Raw genomic sequence first — 18,156 nt, 5'->3', positions numbered from 1 at the left:
AAGAACAGGAATGCAGATCTGATCCCTGATCCAGGAACTCCTTTGATGAATCAAATCAAAGCAATCCACTAGTGAGACTGGGGGAATTAGTCTCCTTTCTGCAGTCAAGCTAAAGTGCTGCTGAGGACAGTGGTTCAGCTCTATCTGAGCCAAGGACCTCACATCAAACGCTGCACCGAGCATGAGTGCAGCACACCTGCTGAGCAGCCATCACATTCAGCCCAAGTTCTCATACACAGAGCCTTGGGACTTCACATCTGCACAGAAACACAGGAGAATACAAGCCATTTCTACCCCGCGAAAGATGCAGACAAATGGCACAACCACTACTTTACATTAAATAGTCTGGTAGTAAATGCAAAGGTACATTACCCTGAAGTTTTACTTTCACTCTGCTGCACAGCCTCCTGCTGAAAAGGCAGAATGCATTAGACAGAAACTAGTGAAATCACAGCAGCTGGCAGGAAAAGGAAGCAAAGCTTTCTGACAGAAAGCAAATCTGGGCTGGCGCTTAAGGGCAAACTGGATGCTCCTACCACAGTAGTTAACAAGAGGCTATTGTAAGCATCATGATTATGTTTCAAAGCTACAAACCCCATTGCCATCATGGTGGCAATACCTACCTTTTCCACTCACGGAGAATTTGGCAACATCTGCCTGAACCTGCAGTCACAGCAGACAGTTTTCCTCACTGATCACCTGCGCCTAGATGAAAGCGAAGAGTCTAGCAGCCACTCTGAGTAGTACACAGACATGTCACAGAGCACAAAACTTGGTTTAGTTAGGAGAAGCTTCCTTAATTCCCAAAAGGTTTAAATGAAGAAGGCTCCCATGCAACAAGCAGCAAGGTGGCTTAAGCTGGGTGTTTCTCCTGCCCTCTGCATTTTGTGTTCTCCAACTACTGCAGTACTCAGTTGGACAGATTTTGAGTGCACGGTTCCATCATAAACATGAATGTATTCAAATTCCTCACCTCAGGAATGTGCACCATCACAGCAAAAACAAAGCTCTTACTAACAGTCCATTAACAAATAACATAATGATGTGTAAGGAACGGGTATTCCTTTAGATAGAAACATTTATGCAATACAGCTGACAACTGTCGCGTTTATTAAGGAATTGTTTTGTGGGTGGCTTGTTTTTCGTTTTGTTTTTAAATAACAAACATTTTACTTCTCTTCCAAATAAAAACACATAATGGAAAGAAAACCTCAACAGAATGTAAGAACAGATACATGGATGACTGTGGACTGTTCTGACTTTAAGACCTGCAACAACAGATCTCCAAAGCCATTGCCAACCAGTCATCACACTCCAGAGGGCAGAGCCAATTAGTCCAGCAACCAGGACTGCAGAGAGAAGTCTCATAGCCCCTGCATCCCTGCAAAAAGCTCAAGCAGATGCACCTCCCATTCACAGTGGTGACACAATGCTAGCACATGTGAGCTATTTCAGTCTTCACAAGTCTCACATTTCATTACTCAGTGGTAATTCAGTAAATTATTCACACAAAGGCAGTTTAAAACCAGCAAAGTGCAAGCTCTACCAGCACAAGTTCCTGTGCTTCCCACTGCTGGGACGTGGGTCTGGATTGGTTGTAGTGCATGCGGTGGAGTGCTTTTCTCAAGCCTCTTCAGGTAAGAACCTGAGAGCCCACAATCACAAAGAGTTAAGATTTGTCCAACTTGTGCGTGCGCTCATGCCTCCGTAGGGTACCTGACTCGGTGAAGGAATGCCCACAGTAATCACAAGAGTAGGGCTTCTCTCCGGTGTGGATGCGCTGATGGCGCTGGAGCGAGGCCAGCCTTGTGAACGTCCCTCCACACTCCTCACAATAGAAGGGACGCACCCCAGAGTGAGTCTGCTGGTGTCTTTTCAGCCTGAGCAGCTGGACGAACGCCATGCCGCATTCCTGACACTTATAGGGCTTTTCCTGCCGGTGGATCACTTTGTGTTTGGAAAGCAGGTTTGGTTTATCGAAACCTTTGCCACACGTTGGGCAGGCGTAAGGCTTACAGTCTTCTTCCTCAGCCTTGTGGTTATCTGCACAAGGCTGATCGGTGTACTCAACAGTGTGCTGGTTACGGTGCACTATCGACCACGGGTTCCTAGCCATGCCATTTCCTAAGATCACCATGGAGCGCTCTATCTTGTGCACATTGCGGAGGTGCCTCCAGACGTCAGCCGTGCGAATGAAACCCTTGTCACACTCTGGACACTTGTGTGGCCTGTCACTGTTATGAATGAGCTTGTGCATGCGTAAGTTTGCTGCACGGAAGAACTCTTTGGCACAGACAGGACAGCGGTATGAGTTTTCCACGAGGTGAGTCCGTTTATGCTGCTGCAGCTCACTTGTCCCCTGAAAAGAGGCACCACACTTCTTGCACCGATAGGACAAAGCCTTCCCAGCTGCAGGCTCTGCAGCAAACACACCATCAAGAAGGGCATTTTCATTATCACCACGTGCTCTTCTCCGTGATCTCTTGGAGTGCTCAGAGGAACCACGCTGTGAGGTTTTATCTTCACACTGCAGGTCCAAGTTGGTACTGGAGGGGACAAATATCCCAGCTGTACTCTCACCCTGTTTCTGGTAATAGGTCTGATAGATTTCTTTATCTTCATGCTGCAACTCTGTAGAAAGTTCCTGTTTATCTGATGGTCCTGCAGTGTTGCGACAAGGACTGAGCGTCTGTGAGTAATTCATGCCCACCTCCTCCTGGAGGCAAGACTTGTAGCCCACCTCCTTAGTGCTCTTTCTGGAATCATTTGACAGCTCCTCACCTGTATCACAAGTGCTATTTTCAGAGTCCCAGTCCACCTCCGCATCCATCCTCTGATGTGTGTGCTGTGTTTATCTGCAGCTCACTGATGATGTATATAGCGAGAGCATCAAGTCTTTTGTGGTGAATCCATCTCATCCTCAGCTCACTTTACAGGCCCTTCCTATAAAATAAAACACGTATTTCATCAGTGATTTCCTGATATTTACAGATAAAATTAATGCAGTAGAATGTTTTTAGTTATTACGAAAATGAAGGGACAGGCCATTATTTATGCAGAAAGAGAAACAAGATCACCTACATCGTAGATGTAGATTACATATTCAACGTATAGAATACACACAAACTACGTTGAAAAAGGTTAAATCTTCTGTCATAATTCAGCCTCCTCACTGTGAACTGTTTAATAACATGCACTTTAAACTCACTTAAAGACAAGAAATCTTCAGAGCTCTAGGGTGCAAACACGTTAGACAAAGTCCTGCACGTATCTCCCCACTAGTCTTCATCTAAAGACTCACATTCATTTTTACCTTGCTAAATCAGAAACAGTTACAAGGTACTGCCTTTCAGTAACTGGTTAAGGAACGCAACAAGACCAAGGGATGGTGTCAAACTGCCAAGTTTGGCAGCAATGGAAGGAAGTACTGGAAAGCCTAAGGAAGGAACCTTACATCAGTGCAGAAGGTGAGTTTAGGAAGTTCTGGAACACCTTTGGTCTACCATCCTGTTACAGCACTCTCATAATCATCCTGAGGATGTTTGGGATACTATCAGCTGGTATCATGCAGAAAAGACAGCATATGGAGCAGCAGCACAGAGAGAAAGGCCCTAACAGAGCTGTCCAGAAAGCTTCCTAATTATCTTCCTGGCCTTCAGAGCACCACAAGCAATCCTCCAGAACTGGCACGCTGCAGCAGCTTCAAATTCTCTGGGTAAACAGCCTTTGCTGGTAGAAAAAACGAGCAATGGTAACTGGTCTGAAACACTTGTTTGAGTCACAGACTTTCTTCTGAGGAAGCTGCTTTCATTTATGTCATACCAAGGTGTGGATTTACAAACGATTTCTAGGTTTGTCCCAGTGGCCTTTACTGACAGCAGCTCCACAGGGAGCTTTCAATCACCTGGCTTAAAAACACACTGAATAGCTAATCTAGCCTCAGAAAGTACATTTTTCCCCCATCTTGACAGTAGTCTTGTGTGCTCCTCATACCCCTACTTTCTCTTTAAAATCCATTTTTCATATTCCCTTTACTCCCCCCCATTTCTTCAGTTCCTCATGACTGCTTTGGTGTGGATAAGACCTCTTTGCACATGTATATAAGCACATGTATATCCACCCAAATGCATGTAAGCATGTAAATACAGAATTATTTATGTGCATACATGTGAATATAATGCTCATCTATTTAGTTTATGTTTAAGTAGTTATAAAGGCAGTATAGTTACACGCTTTAAGTGAAAGGCCCCATTCACATCTCAGAAAGGCTGGTTTCATTTGAGAAACAAACTGTGCTTTCTTCTGCTACAAACACAGAAAACAAGCCTGAATTGATCTTTAATCACTGCCTGGAACAGAATGGCTCAAGTCACCCATCAGCATCAACTGTTCTTGCTAGCTTAGTAATGCCTGCATGAAAACTGACTTACTCCTGCAAGGCATGAGCACCACCAGCAGCACACCTGCAGCAAATCTGAAATCAGAAGTGAGTGGGGCTCTTCACAAGAGCACTATTTCCATCATTGTAATGGCAGCCCTTTGGTACATTGTAAAATTCCATTTGTCTTCTTAAAAGCCACAGGAGGATAGCGGTCTGCAGGCATTTCCAGGCTCCTTTCCTCCATCCCTTACAGCCCATTCACAAGCCACCAATCTGAAGCAAGAACTTTCACCACTTGTCTATCATCATGTTCTAATAGACTTATTTTTTGGAAGCTCTGCAGCCCTCCCTCCTGTCTGTATTCCATGTCAGCACATCTTACTCCCACTAGCCCATTCTTACTGTACTATTCAACACAAGGAGTCCAAACTCCAGACCCCATGAAGCCCCATCACAAACCTCCCAAAATCTTCTCTTCCACAACCAGCAGCAGTCCCTGACCCAGCTCCCCCAGCTATTATGCATTCATCCCCTACTTACTGTGCTGACCAGCACCGTGCTCCCTGCAGTCATAATCACTCTCCAGCATCATCAGGTAATCTTGCAGAGATCACTGCTGCTTTCAATGTTATTCTGCACACTGGTCAGCCACTTCAGTGTATTTTCTTAACAGAGCTTACAGGTTTCCAAAATGGGTATCTACAATTAACAACAGATACAGAACTCAAATTAAAAACAATCAAGAATGTACATTATATGCCATATTTGCATGCTAGTAAGTTTTGCCATCTAGAAGAATCTCATGAAACCAGAAACTATTCTTCTAGGATGCAAAGGCAAGGAAAAGAAATCTAACCACTTTCCTCACATTCAAAAAGTCATCTACTTTTGTACACACAAGTGATTGTTTTATTTCTTTAGGCTAGGCACTTAAAACAAAAACTGGCAACTTTCCCTTAATAATGCTTCTTGAATCCATGAGAAACTCACATGCTGCATAACATGGAGAATCTTGCAGAGAAAGAGCTGCCATTCCAACTCCTGTGACGAGGAAGACGCTTGTATTTTATTTTTTAATTGGCCTTTTTTCTGAATTTGAACTCTTAAACATTTCTTACTGTAATGCAGCAGTTGGGCAGCAAAGACATTCTTTACCTAGGCCCAGGACACACAAACTTTCATACCTCCTCCCCATGCCTAAGACAAGCACACAACTTTGCTCATCAGCGCTGATACAGAAAACTCTAACAATATATACACACGAGAGCAACTTTTCTACAGACAAGCATGTCTGCGTGGGATGCAGATAATATATGGTCACTTCTTAAAACAAAATAAAAAAAAAAACAAAAAACATACACCAAAAATCATGGCTTATTACAACTAATGCATTTAAACGTGGAAGGAAGCATGGATGGATGAGTTATTCTGGCCAAGCAAGCTGAGCGGTGACTCTTCTGCAAATCAGAGGATGGTGATAACTTAGACAACTTACAGACCATGCATGCACATCAACCAGAAAATGCTGGTCTTTCTTGCAATGCTCATGGAGTCCTTGAAGAACAGCTAGTCACTAGGCTAGAGTTATACTAGTCATTCTTGGAGACACCTGCGTGAACATCCCCCCACACTCCTTGCAGTAGAATGCGTCTGCTGGTGTCATTTCAACTGGACAAAGGACTTTCCAACTGACATTCATGAGGTTTCTCTTGCCAGTGGATCACCTTGTGTTTGGAAAACAGGTTAGGCTTACAAAAGCCTTTGCCACATGTTGGACAGACGTATGGTTTACACTCTTCTTTAGGTTTATGGTCATCTGAGCACTGCTGATAAACGTTGTTCTCACCGTACTGTGTGCTTGAGACGATGGATTCCTAGCCATGCAACTTCCTAAAATCTTTAACACTCTACCTTATGCATATTTCTTAAGTGCCTCCAGGTATCAGCTGTGCAAATGAAACCCATGTAACACTCTGGATGGCTGCGTGGCCTGTCACTAGAATTAATACACAGATTTGCCACATGAAAGAACTCTATGACACAGATAAGACATCAACATGGGTTTTCCACAAGGTGAGTTTGCTTGTGTTCCCACAAATGACTTGCATCCTGCAAACAGACATCACATTTACTGGTTCTCTAAGTCAAAGCATCTCCACCTTCCAGGCCCTACTTCAAAGAAGCATTAAGAAGAATGACCACTCTTGCTTACCCCTCCTTGAGGTTCTTCAAAGTAACAGCACTCTAAATGTTCATATTCACAATGCAGGTCGGAAGGTGACAAAAAAACCCCAGGAGTGGTTGAATCATACTTCCAGTTGTAGGTTTCTAAGGTCAATTCCATCAGTTCTATGAGAATTTCTTCTCAAGCTGAAGGTTCAGCAGGAAAGCACCTAGGAGCAGATAGCAGTCCATCATCTCTGATATTTGTTTGGAATTATTCAAGTGTTCCTCACCTGTTTGAGAATGGTCATTAATGGAAACCAAGTCCATCTCCAACCTATGGTATCACATAGAACTTACTTGTTAGTAATTGTGGAAACAGGCAGTACAAATTCCTCCGACCCTTCATAGTTGGTTTCTTTCACATCAGCTTCCTTAGAAAAGAAACAAGAATTCCATTAAGATGCTAATTTAATTGAAAATACTTTTGAAGTGTTATGACCTAGGAATTATTACTAATCATAATTAATAGGTTAGATTGAAGACTGAGGACAACTCTATCCAGTAGACTATTTTTCCTGCTCTTATTCTGATAAGACAGAAAAGGACTTCTATGTCAGGTAATACAAGCAGCATGTACACACCCACAGAAATATCAATATGCTCAAACAATTCATGAGCACAATCCTGATACTAGCCTCTTGTTTTCAGTAATGAATAGCAGGCCTATCTGCTAATGTTTCCCTTTAAATCTAAAGCAAAAAGAACAACATGAAATCCAGAGGTCTTATCACGTGCATACTGGTCTTCAGACTAATATGCTTGGCTCTACCAAGTTCTTATTTTTATATTTTACTCCTCAATAATGGAGTAAAATATAACGAGGTATTTAAAATACCTCGATAATGAGGTATTTTAAAACACAGCTTGCCTCCTACTTCACATGCTCTATTTACGAGCACGTGATTTCATTAAATTCCACATTCCAAGCATTTTCCATCAGCCTTGATACTATTCCAGCACAAATAAATAAGCCCTAATCAAGGGGAAGGGGGCAGATCTCCTACCAAAGCCGATTATAACACATGCAACACGCTCCAACCACAGAAAGGGACAGAGAGCAGTACCCTGCTGGGAGCACGGTTCAAAGAAGGTTCAAGAGGCGATGCTGTCCTCTCTCCAATCCCAGGCACTACCTACAGCCTGCTATTACAAGATGCTTTTCCACAAAGCTCTCTCTTCGGGATCTTCCAGGTCTTCTTTGGGTCCCGCTCAACCGGCATCTCACAAACGAGGCATCCAGATGAGAGAATACAAGGAGAAAACAAGCCCTAAGCACAGCCAGCGTCAGGCACTGTTATGAGAGCATAGAACGGCTTAGTTTAGAAGGAACCTTACTGACCCCCCCACGGGCTGGGGACCAACTCAGGCTGCCCAGGGCCAACCCACGGCCTGGGGCACCTGCAGGGACGGAGCACCACAGCTCTTGCTGTCAGTCTCGGATTATCTTGGCGGCTCAGATCTCCAGTGAGCACGAAGGCTTTTCTCTGCGCAGTCCCGTTAACCACACGCAGGACGCTTCGAGCCGTGCCCTCAGCAAAACACGCATTCTGCAACTTTGGTGGGTTTGTCGGTCCATTTCTAAAATTTATTTATATATATATACATATTTTGCTTTAAGAGAGCCCTGCAGGCGCATCCCTGCCCTCAGCTGCTCCACCCGAGCCCAGCACCGAGGCAGCCCGCAGCCCTTTGTTCCCCGCCGCCCGCCCTCTCCCCTGGCCAGCGTGGCCACGCACAGCCGGAGCGCTCTCCCCGCCCTCTGCCCGGCCCGCACCACCCCTTCGCCCGCAGCATCCCCTCACCGTGAGGCGGAGGGCCGGGCCGGACGCTGTCCCCGGCGGCCTCGGCCCCGCGGGCGGAACGAGGGCAGCGGCACTCAATGTCCGGCCCGGCCGGCGGCCGCCATGTTGCGCCGGGACCATCGGCGGCGAGCGGGGAACGGCCCGCCGTCGCTGGGTGAGCGTCGATGTCCCGCCCTTTTTCTGACGGACCAATCGCCGGCCGCATATCGGTTGACTGGCAGCGCTAGTCACCAATCGCTGTGCAAAGGGGTGGGGGCCCGTCGCTTCTCTTATCGCTTTGACTGACACAGCCCTGTCACACCTCCAGAGTGACTGACACTGCCAAAAACACCTCCTGCGCGACCGACGCAACTACAGACCGCCCTGTGACACCCTCATGGGACGGGCACTGACAGGGACCAGCCTCTGTCCCAAGCCCAGTGTGAATGGTACAGTCACAGACCAGCCCGTCACCTCCAAAGCGTGACTGAAATCCCGAGATCGGTCTCTGTTACACCCCCAGCGTGGCTGACACAGCCCCAAAACACCCCCAACGTGACTGACACTGGAGGGACCGCCCCTCAGCGTGATTGATCCAGGCATGGGCCACCCCCATCACACCCTTCAGTGTGACTGACACAGGCAGAGACCACCCCCAGTGTCACTGAGGCAGGCAGAGCCCGCCCCCATCACACCCCCAGTGTGACTGACACAGGCAGGGACCAGCCTTGCTCCTCTCTCGGCATCACCTGAGACAGGTGCCCATCACACACACCTGTGAGATGGAACAGCCAGAGCCCAGCCTCTGCTCCAGTCCTCAGCGTGACTGACACAGCGACCACCCTTGCCCCCTGACCCATCTCACTGCCATGCATCTGATAGAGAGAAGCCCTGTGCAACCCCTCCAGGCTCACTGACAGCTCCTTATCGCTCCTGCAAGGCCAGAGAGGCCAGCTCTGCATGCAACCCTTCAGAGTGAATGACACACAGCTGCAGCTACACTGTCACCCAGGACAACCATCAGCCCAAACCTGATGGCAGGAGTACCCCCGCCGCTCTGCCCAACAGGGATCAGGCAACTGTCACAGCCCTTTATAGCCACAATGTCCCCTTCTGAAACAGCTGGTGGCACAGTCACTCAACCAGCCCGTGGCCCTCATCGCAGCCGAGAAAGCTAGAGAGCAGCTGGGGTCACACCAAGCATCACAATCCACAGCAGGGGACAGCAGCACCATGCTCACAGAAGGAGCAGAGTGTTCTTTAACACACATGTAATAATCCAGGATGGCTGGATGCATCATGCACCAGCAACCCCAGAAGCAGTTCCCCCCCAGCAGGGTCAGCCACGTGCCACGATTTATGCACAACCACCTGCACTGCCCACAGAATGGAGAAATGACGCTGCGAGAGAGTGCGAGAGCACTGTGTGTATATGAGCAATCCCCTAAATATACTGACTGAATGGGAGAAGCCTCCAGATCCAGGACTCTTTGCTAAATCAAGTCAGGGGTATGATGCCTGTGCTATGCAGATGAGCTGTCATATTGTCTCCCACACAAGACCGTCTCCAAAGGAACCTACACCTACTGCAAATATCCTGCAGCATATGGACATTTATAGGTCAACCTGGAAAAAAGTGAGAATAATGACTGTCCAAAAAAAGCAGGAGCCCAAATAATTTTCCAGTGTTATTTTGGAAAATGCAGACGAGGAACAGGGTGAATTATGCATACCTGAGAGCCATTAGAAAATGTCAGATTGCCTCTAAAGCACATTAGAAGGAAAAATGACTCCAGCTTTCTTGTGCAATAAAGGAATGCAGTCAGTAAAAAGATTCCCTGAGAAAAATCAGTACTGGAGTGGCTTTGAAAATATACCTTAACCATCTGTTGTGGTGTGGATGGAGTCTGGGGCCATACCTTAGAAGCCAGGAGCACCACAGGGCTGAAACTCAGGCACTTTCACTGCAGGAACAACCATGATGTATAACCCAGGATCTCCTTTCATAACAATTTCCGAGCAAACCCAGAATGTTTGTTACCCTTCTCTATATGGAGCTAGAAAAAAAGAATAACTTCTGGTGCCAACTCTGTGAAAACAACACATGTGTCTTGACAGCAGAGTGTTAGATGATTTTAAAATGAAGACTGATCAACAATGCAATATTCTGGGTATTGTGGGAGAAAGGGAGCTGGCAGCTCCCCAGGTCTGTTTGCATTTCCAAATTCCCCTCTAGTGCATACCTGCTACACGTCCCAGTTGTATGCACCACCTTCAGCCTATTTTTCCAAAGCTTCAGCCTCTGAAAAGAGCTGAACTTCCCGTTGACTAATGCATCTGCTGGAGAGCTGAGATTTCTATAATTAGCAGCAGAGAGAATACGGGGAGGAAGGTGGATTTTCTGGGGGGTAAATTTGGATGTCGCACATTTAAAAACAAAACACTTTACTTAAACATCAGCACATCGGTTCATAATTGCAGAGCAGGGAAGAAGAGCACGTCAGCAGTTGGAGAAACATTGAATTTGCGGGGAAGCGACTGAAGCATTTGCACAGAAGGGGGCAAATGGAGATAAGACAGGCTGTCTTCTGCTCGCATTCCGCTGTCAGGAAATTTGCACAGCAGAGATTTATCCTTTTTAAAGGAGCATGGAGGAGAAAAGGAAAGCTATAGAAACACCTGCTTTCCCTTCTCTCCTGTCTGTATGCATCTCTTGGGCCACAGGTTCATTGGGCCTGACGGTTTGCACCAGGATGAATCCCACTGGGATTTGCAAATCCACTTGCAGGATTGTGCTGAGATCCATGCTTACAAAGGATGCATTGTTCAAGGGGGAGAATCCCTCTGCCTCGCACACTGTGCTAGCTGTCAGGATGACCAAGGTGTCAGGGTTTGCACATTTTTATGAATGTCTTTCCCTAGAACCATAGAATCATTAAGGCTGGAAAGACTAAGATCATCTAGTCCAACCATCAACCCGCCACCATGCCACTAAATCATGTCACTCAATGTGACATCTACCATTTTATGAACACCCCCAGCAGTGGTGACTCCACCACCTGCCTGTGCAGCCTGTTCCAATGCTTCCCCAAAAGTGAGTCAAGACATACCGACTCCTTGGCCAGCTGTTGAGCCAAAAGTGGATGTTTTTTAACTGCTGCTGTCTGCCATCTTCCATAAAAGAGAAATTTGAAGTTGTAAGGGTCTAGGCACACTTGGGGCAGTAGAGAATCTTCTTCACAATACATTGCCTCCACTAAGCAAGAGGTGAATCTGTGCTGTCTCATGTACAAGGTGGGCATTGAAGCACTGGCAAGCTTTGTGCAGCATCACAGCTTTCCAGGCTGGATTGTTCCAGCATAAGGCCCTCATACTACCCACGGCATGCTATCAACAGAACAAAGAGGACACCCAGCTGTGTGTGAAATGCACAAGCATCACAGCAAAACCCTTCTTGTCTGTGAGGGGCTGAAGGTCTGGTTTGGTTTGTACTTGGCTGCCATCCCAACTTCAGGTATAACAAACTCAGTATCGTCTCCTTATACCTGGGAGACAGCACAAAACACCCGAAATAAAGGCATCAATTCTCCATGTGCTGGGGAAGCAAGCCTAGCTTTTAAAACTGTCTGCAAGATGGGAGCAAATGAAGTCCTGAATGGGTGCACAAGGGAACAGAACATAATAAAAACGAAACAGGTAATCGCTGATAGATTATCTGGAGACACAGCCTAATACAAAACAAACCAGGGGAGATTGCTTAAAAATATCTGATAAGTGAAGCTCTGCTCTGGTGCTGAGTGCAACAGTGCTCTTGACATCTTCATATTTGCTAACTGGGAACACTGCAATTATTCACATTTAAAAAGCATCACTTACACGAATCCAACTTCGCATTATTTTGCACATCTGTCCTATACAGATGCCTCTGTGACTTTGCATGGAAAGAAAACCTTACTTGATGTAAAATAATCCACTTGCCAAGTGAAATTCAAGTTATCCAACATACTTTAGAGCTTTTTTCCTTCTCAGAGAACTGAAACACAAGCTAATGAATCAGAAAACCTCTAGAAAAGAGGTCAAAATGGTCACTCTTGCTCAGCTGAAGAATCCACTGGTTATCTGCCCTAGATTCAATTAGTGAAAACCACAAGGACTGCCTGGCTCAGCGCGAAGTTTCTGACCTGAGCCAATTTCATATTTGACAGGATAAAATACCACTTACTTAGAAGAACAAGCTGCATAACATCGACTAAGCACGCATGCTGATGAGCCATCAGAGGGGCAATGGCTGCACAAAACCAGCCCCATTTGGATGAAACATATTTGAGAGATCCAACCAGCAGAGCACAGCCTGCAGGCACATGGCTTTCAGATACCAGGGCTTCCCCAGTGCACAGTTCTGCCTGCTGTGTCCTTTGGGGTGACTTTGAAACCGAAGGATCACGGGTAACGCAAAGCAGCCAACATAATCAAAGCCACTGTCATAAATTCCAGATTCCCAAACTGCTTATAAATACATGGTAGCCACATAAAAATTAATGACCCATTGATTGCAAACAGCAAAGTACAAGGCAGAAACAGCTTTGTTGATGTATCTATTTGCCATTCTCTGCCCGTCTTCACACTAAAAATGTTTCTGGTTACGGTTACTGCTAATTGCTTTTTATCTCAGCAGCAGAGCTAAGAGATTTCAGCTGAGATGGGGTTTCACTCTCTTAGGCAATTACACAACCAGCCAGATGCACAGAAAATCCCTGCTTTGTAATCCTGGCGAGGCAGAGCACAGCAAGGTGTGTCAGGCCTGAAGAGAGGTTTCTGATGTAGAAAAAAAACACATCTGGTTGACCAAGGAAGCATCCGGGGAGGTAAAAAACTGAATTACTCCTCCTCGTGCTTCATCTGCCACAGCTCGTGGGTTAAGAACCCAGCCACGGTTGCCTGAATTTTAGCTCATCAACAGCAAGACACATGGTATTTTCAGACACACCACGTCTTCCAAAGACGTTCCTCCTAAGGAGGGCTTCCTCATGCGGTGTCATTATCTCCGACAGATTTGCTTTGGAAATTTCCTCTCGGGGCTCCTCCGAGCTGACAAGTGAATTCTCTGCATCGGAAATATTTGTTCAGAGGCTGCCAGGCTCATCAGTCACTTCCCGGAGGAGGAGGCGGTCCAGGGGGGATTCTGCTCTTCCCGTTCCTATTGCCCCTGTAAAATGACTTCATTGAGTCAACCACGTGCCTGGGCCACTTGTCTCCCCTGCCAACAGCCACCCACTGACACAAGGATGATTATTTTAGTCCTATCCAGGAAGAAGGGCAGAACAAAGGACCTCCCAGCATAGGACTGCTCGACACACACCTTTAGTCTGATGTTAATTCTTCATGAACTGTAGACGTGATTTATGACATCTCCGTAGAGCATCACAGATGGACAAGGAGAGGATGACCCAATCTCAGGAGGGTGGGTTGCCAAAGGCCTCTGGCAGCTCCTGATCTACTTAACGAAAAGCTCCTTCTTACAGTTCTGACTACTTCTTCATCAGTCATCGTTAACGAAGCACTTAGGTATCTTATCTCTGAATGGCAAGATTCCTCATGTACCCATAAATCAGCCTCTCTCCAGCGAGAAAGCTCCATCTTCACCTTGCCAGCTCTTTCTGAAAGCAAAGGCCCTTCCACAAGAAAGAAAAATACCCTTCCTGTTTTCCTTCTCAGACATGCCACGCTACTCTCTTCCCTTTCATAGCTTATTTGTTATTTTTCATACCGTGTTCGCCAATTATTAAAGCGATTTTGCTTAGACAGAGACAAGCAGAGCACAGCGTAGCTTCTTCCTCTTTCTTTTTCATCTCTTATGTTTTTGTCACACGAGTGGAAATTTGATTTGTTCTCTTTGAAAGATGGCTGAGGACTCATTTGTCATGATTATTCCACTTTTAAGCTTGTGCTGCTCTGCTACATGGCTGAAACCAGGCAAACCAGTGGTGAACATAGCAGGTTATGAGAAAAATGGTTGTCAGCTCTTCCTGCTACCAAAGGTATCGTGCTGGATTTTCAGCCTTGCCACTGCTGCTGCGTCCATGGTTTCTAAAGCCAAAAAGATGAAGATTCATTAATTAACAAAAGAAGCTGGCAGATAACTTCATGATTAAGGCACTGGAGTGGGACCTGGGAAAAGTGGGTTGATTTCCCAGTCCTGGGCTGGTTGCTATGTGATCTTATTCAAATCAGCGCGTGGAGATAAACGCTCAACGTTGGCATTGCCTGCTCCCCATCAGCTGCAAGTGCTATGGGTAGGGGCTGCTGCACATTATTTTTCTCATTATTACCAGCTGAAGTCTCTCCGTTCTGCTGGAAGACAAATGGAAATAACCCCCAAACTCTCCTTGCATTTCATGTTAATCAATCGGCCTTCCCTCAAGGTTGTCATTTTTTCCAGAATCTCCCGTGATTGACTAAATAACTGCTTTTAATGTGTGGTTTTTTTTCCCCTTTCTTCTGTTTCCTAGTGAATGCCTTTACCTTCTGTCTGTTGCAAATGTGAACGGTTTTAATTAGGTGCTGTTGAAATGTCTTTTGCAGCTTGGCATCCTGTTCAGTTTCGCTCCTCTCGTTCTCTTTGCAGTTCTGTTCCTTCCCACATTGCTTATGTTTTCTTGTTTGTGGACTCTTCTTTATATGCATAATTCAATCGTGCTGCACTTTAATTTCATCTCTAATAAGCATAAATAGGGAAGAGGACAGATAAAGCCCATCTCTCCAGATGCTCCTCAAGTATTCCTCTTTTCCTATGGCATATCCTTCTAATGTTTCAGGGCTTCCAGCTGGATTCAAGCACAAAACACCTCAGCCACTCAGCTCAGTGGATTTGCTGTGCTTTCAATTATCTTCTTAAATGACATCTTTCTTTTTCCCCACAACTTCACAGAACGTACTAAGCCTTTGAGTAAGGTCCAGAAAAACAGGGAACTGCTCAACTAACTTGTCAAAGAACCATTAAAGCTATTCCTTCATCCCCTCCCATTCCTGTTCTAGAGTTGATGAGCTCTGGAATTCTGGTTTTGCCAACCCTTAAATGAGGTCAGGGAGGGGTGGATCCTGGCTCCAGCTCTTCTGGTCACTCAGGTTCATTGCACACACCTGAGCTCCCCTGGGTTGGCCCTCCCTTCCCACCAGGTGCTCAATCACTGCTTCAGGCCATGACTTAGTGTTTCTGCTACATCTACTTACATCCAGCTTGTCTGGGGAAGTCAGTAATTTCAATTAAGCTGTACCATGCATTTACTTCCAGGCTTATAAGTGAAGACAGAGTTTCACTTTTTTACTTCCTGACCTCCAGCAGCAATACTGCAAAAAACATAAGTAGTAGGGATGAAGTGTGACAGTCTGGCAGCTCACCTCTCCAGCACTAGGACACAGTCAACTCCACACCAACCCAGCCCAGATGGAGGTGCTCCGCACGCAAACCTTTTGGAGCCTCTCACACAAGCTGTTCTAGCGTGTATGCTAAACCTTTCATGACCACGTTTCCTTTCCTCACCCCATTGTGTTCCTACTGCATATGCTCTGCTATCATGCAAGCCTACAGCTTCTTCTCCCACCCAGAGCACGTGCAGCGGATATGAATTTAAAAGCATGCAGTCTGCTACCAGATCTCCCTGCTTACAGTCTTATATTCTCCTCTCTGATTGCTGGCCTCAGCCAATCCTTTTAGCAGAGGAGCAGCAGGAAACATGCCCTCTGAGCAGCCTACGTTGGGCCTGAAGTCAGCTCCCCCAAGAAACAGGCATCTGAAGAGCCAGGATTAGCATGCTCCAGACTGTAAGAAAGGGCACGGTAAGATGAATTTTATGATAAGTGACAAACATGGAGCCAATCTTGAAGACATTTTGTTCTAATGTTAGCACTGGTCAAAAGACAAAGAACACTGCTTGGCTTTAGGGTGTCCACACCACCCTTGGAGGTGCTCTGAGGAGGGTTTATCCTTGGGAAGCACACAGGCATGCCCCTTCTTTCATGTCTTCATGGAAGCCCCAGCATAGCTGGCCAGTGAGAGTTTCTGCTCTAATGCTTCCCAGCACAGGTGAGTCTGTCTTTTCTACTTTGTCTCATCGAGGAAAATGAGGACACACAGTGTCCCCAGTGAATGGTACCTCATTCCTCCAGTGCTCCCAGCTCCGTCCCCAGGGGATGCCTGTTGAATTTCATTCCCTTCTGCTCTTAAGCACCTATTGGAAAAGCAGCAGCCAAGCACTGCAAGCTTAGAGATCTGTCCTGGGCTGCCTGTAAAAAGGAAATGGGTTAACAAGTAATATTTCAGCTGCAGCAATGGAATCCATGTCCTAAAATTCTATTCCTTTGGCTGTATTTCTTAGGAGGATAGAAAGCCTTAATCTGACCTGTGGCTTGGGTCTTTATTTCACATGTCCTTTCTGTTCCAGGTGCCAAGGCACCAGATGTGGCTCTGAGAATGGGGTGGTTCAGGCAGGAGCAGAAGACTTTGTGAAACCCCTTTCTCCACAGCTTCCTGCTCAACTTTTCAAGCACAGCACTGAGGTGACCTCCAGCATCACCCAGCACGTTGTTTACCTGAAGCCACCTCTGACACATTGCAGGTTTGCTCATGCTTAAATGAAGTAAGAGAAGCCCTGGATAACTTGGCTCTGACAGGTGCCCTGACATTTTCTTTCTACTAGAGGAAACCTCAAAGACGTTCATGCTTGATGAGGTCTGACTGTTTCCATGGTTCACATTTACAAAGGAAATAGGTAAAAGTACCCACAACTGGAGGGGAAGAAAAGGAAGCCTTTGTTCTGCAAGTAGTGGAAGCCCTTGCTTCAAGAATTAAAGCAGTTAGAATTACTGGTTGCTTTTCCAAGTCCTGGCCAAACAGCTGCTGTTTGACGTTTGTGCGCAAAGTCACCATACAAAGAGGATGTGTTTGGAAGCAGAGCTAGAGCTGCATGCAGGAGAAAACACATGGCTCCTTCCAGCCCGGATTGTGTCACGTACTGCATGTCTGGGTGGTAGAGCTGAAAGCATCACATTTGATGTGCTCGCTGGCTGTGGGAAGGCAGCTGGGGCAAGGCAGGTCATAGAATCAGAATCATTAAGGTTGGAAGAGATCACTGAGATCATCAAGTCCAACAATCAGCCCACCCCCACCATGCCTACCGAGCATGCCTCCCAGTGCCTCGACTACTCAGTTCTTAAATACCTCCAGGGATGGTGTTGTAGAGAGCTGTAGAAAAATTGGTTGTGTTAATATCGTCGGCAGGCTCAGCCTGAGCAATTTTGTGGTCAACTCCTGCAAAGGAAAGCTCAAAAGAGGATGCTGGGCAACGTGCGCTTAGTTTTTCCTGATCCTAGGTCAAATCAAGACCTTGTGGTAGATCTGCACAGCATCACTGTTGTATTTGCATCAGTGGAGATGCAAAGAGTGAGTTCTGGTCTGGTGAAATGACAGGCTGCCTAGAGAAGTTGTGGGTGCCCCATGTGTGGATGTATTCAAGGCCAGGTTAGATGGTGCTCTGGACAGCATCATCTGGTGTATGATCTAGTGGGTAGCAACCCTGCACATGGCAGGGGGTTGGAACTGGATGATCTTTGAGATCCCTTCCAACCCAGGCTGTTCTACGGTCCTAAGGACAGGAGAAAGCTGTCAGCTGTGCCAGCATAATGGCAGGGAATCCTTATGGGTGAAGATGACTTGGGGAGATGAATCCAGGGCAGAGGTGCTGCAGATGAAGTGCATGCCACTCAGCTAAT

General features: G+C 46.3%; 1 protein-coding gene across 7 annotated transcripts; it reads right to left on the bottom strand.

The window, feature by feature from the left end:
• Nucleotides 1-739: 739 nt before the first annotated feature.
• On the bottom strand, nucleotides 740-8,560 carry LOC116230456 (uncharacterized). Of its 7 annotated transcripts, XM_090146038.1 has the most exons (6): nucleotides 8,410-8,560; nucleotides 7,672-7,898; nucleotides 6,905-6,978; nucleotides 4,922-5,080; nucleotides 2,782-2,943; nucleotides 740-2,661 (listed from the first exon to the last, which is right to left on the bottom strand). In XM_090146038.1, the coding sequence occupies exons 5-6, from the start codon at nucleotides 2,828-2,830 to the stop codon at nucleotides 1,670-1,672; spliced, it is 1,041 nt and encodes a 346-aa protein (XP_090002164.1). In that variant the 5' UTR covers nucleotides 2,831-2,943; nucleotides 4,922-5,080; nucleotides 6,905-6,978; nucleotides 7,672-7,898; nucleotides 8,410-8,560; the 3' UTR covers nucleotides 740-1,669. The 7 variants fall into 7 exon arrangements, with proteins under 7 accessions (XP_090002164.1, XP_031451482.2, XP_090002163.1 ...); XM_031595622.2 differs by having other exon boundaries at nucleotides 745-2,943; XM_090146037.1 differs by having other exon boundaries at nucleotides 745-2,943; nucleotides 4,931-5,080.
• Between the last annotated feature and the right edge of the window lie 9,596 nt (nucleotides 8,561-18,156).

Source organism: Phasianus colchicus, chromosome 9, assembly GCF_987193195.1.
Source record: "Phasianus colchicus chromosome 9, bPhaCol1.hap1.1, whole genome shotgun sequence".
In the NCBI taxonomy this organism is placed as follows: Eukaryota; Metazoa; Chordata; class Aves; order Galliformes; family Phasianidae; genus Phasianus; species Phasianus colchicus.
The sequence above is the reverse complement of the archived record's forward strand: the minus strand, read 5'-3'. Positions and strand labels throughout refer to the sequence as shown.

Coding starts and splice junctions, on each gene's coding strand:
- LOC116230456 (XM_031595622.2), bottom strand. CDS start 2,830: ATGGATGCGGAGGTGGACTGGGACTCTGAAAATAGCACTTGTGATACA.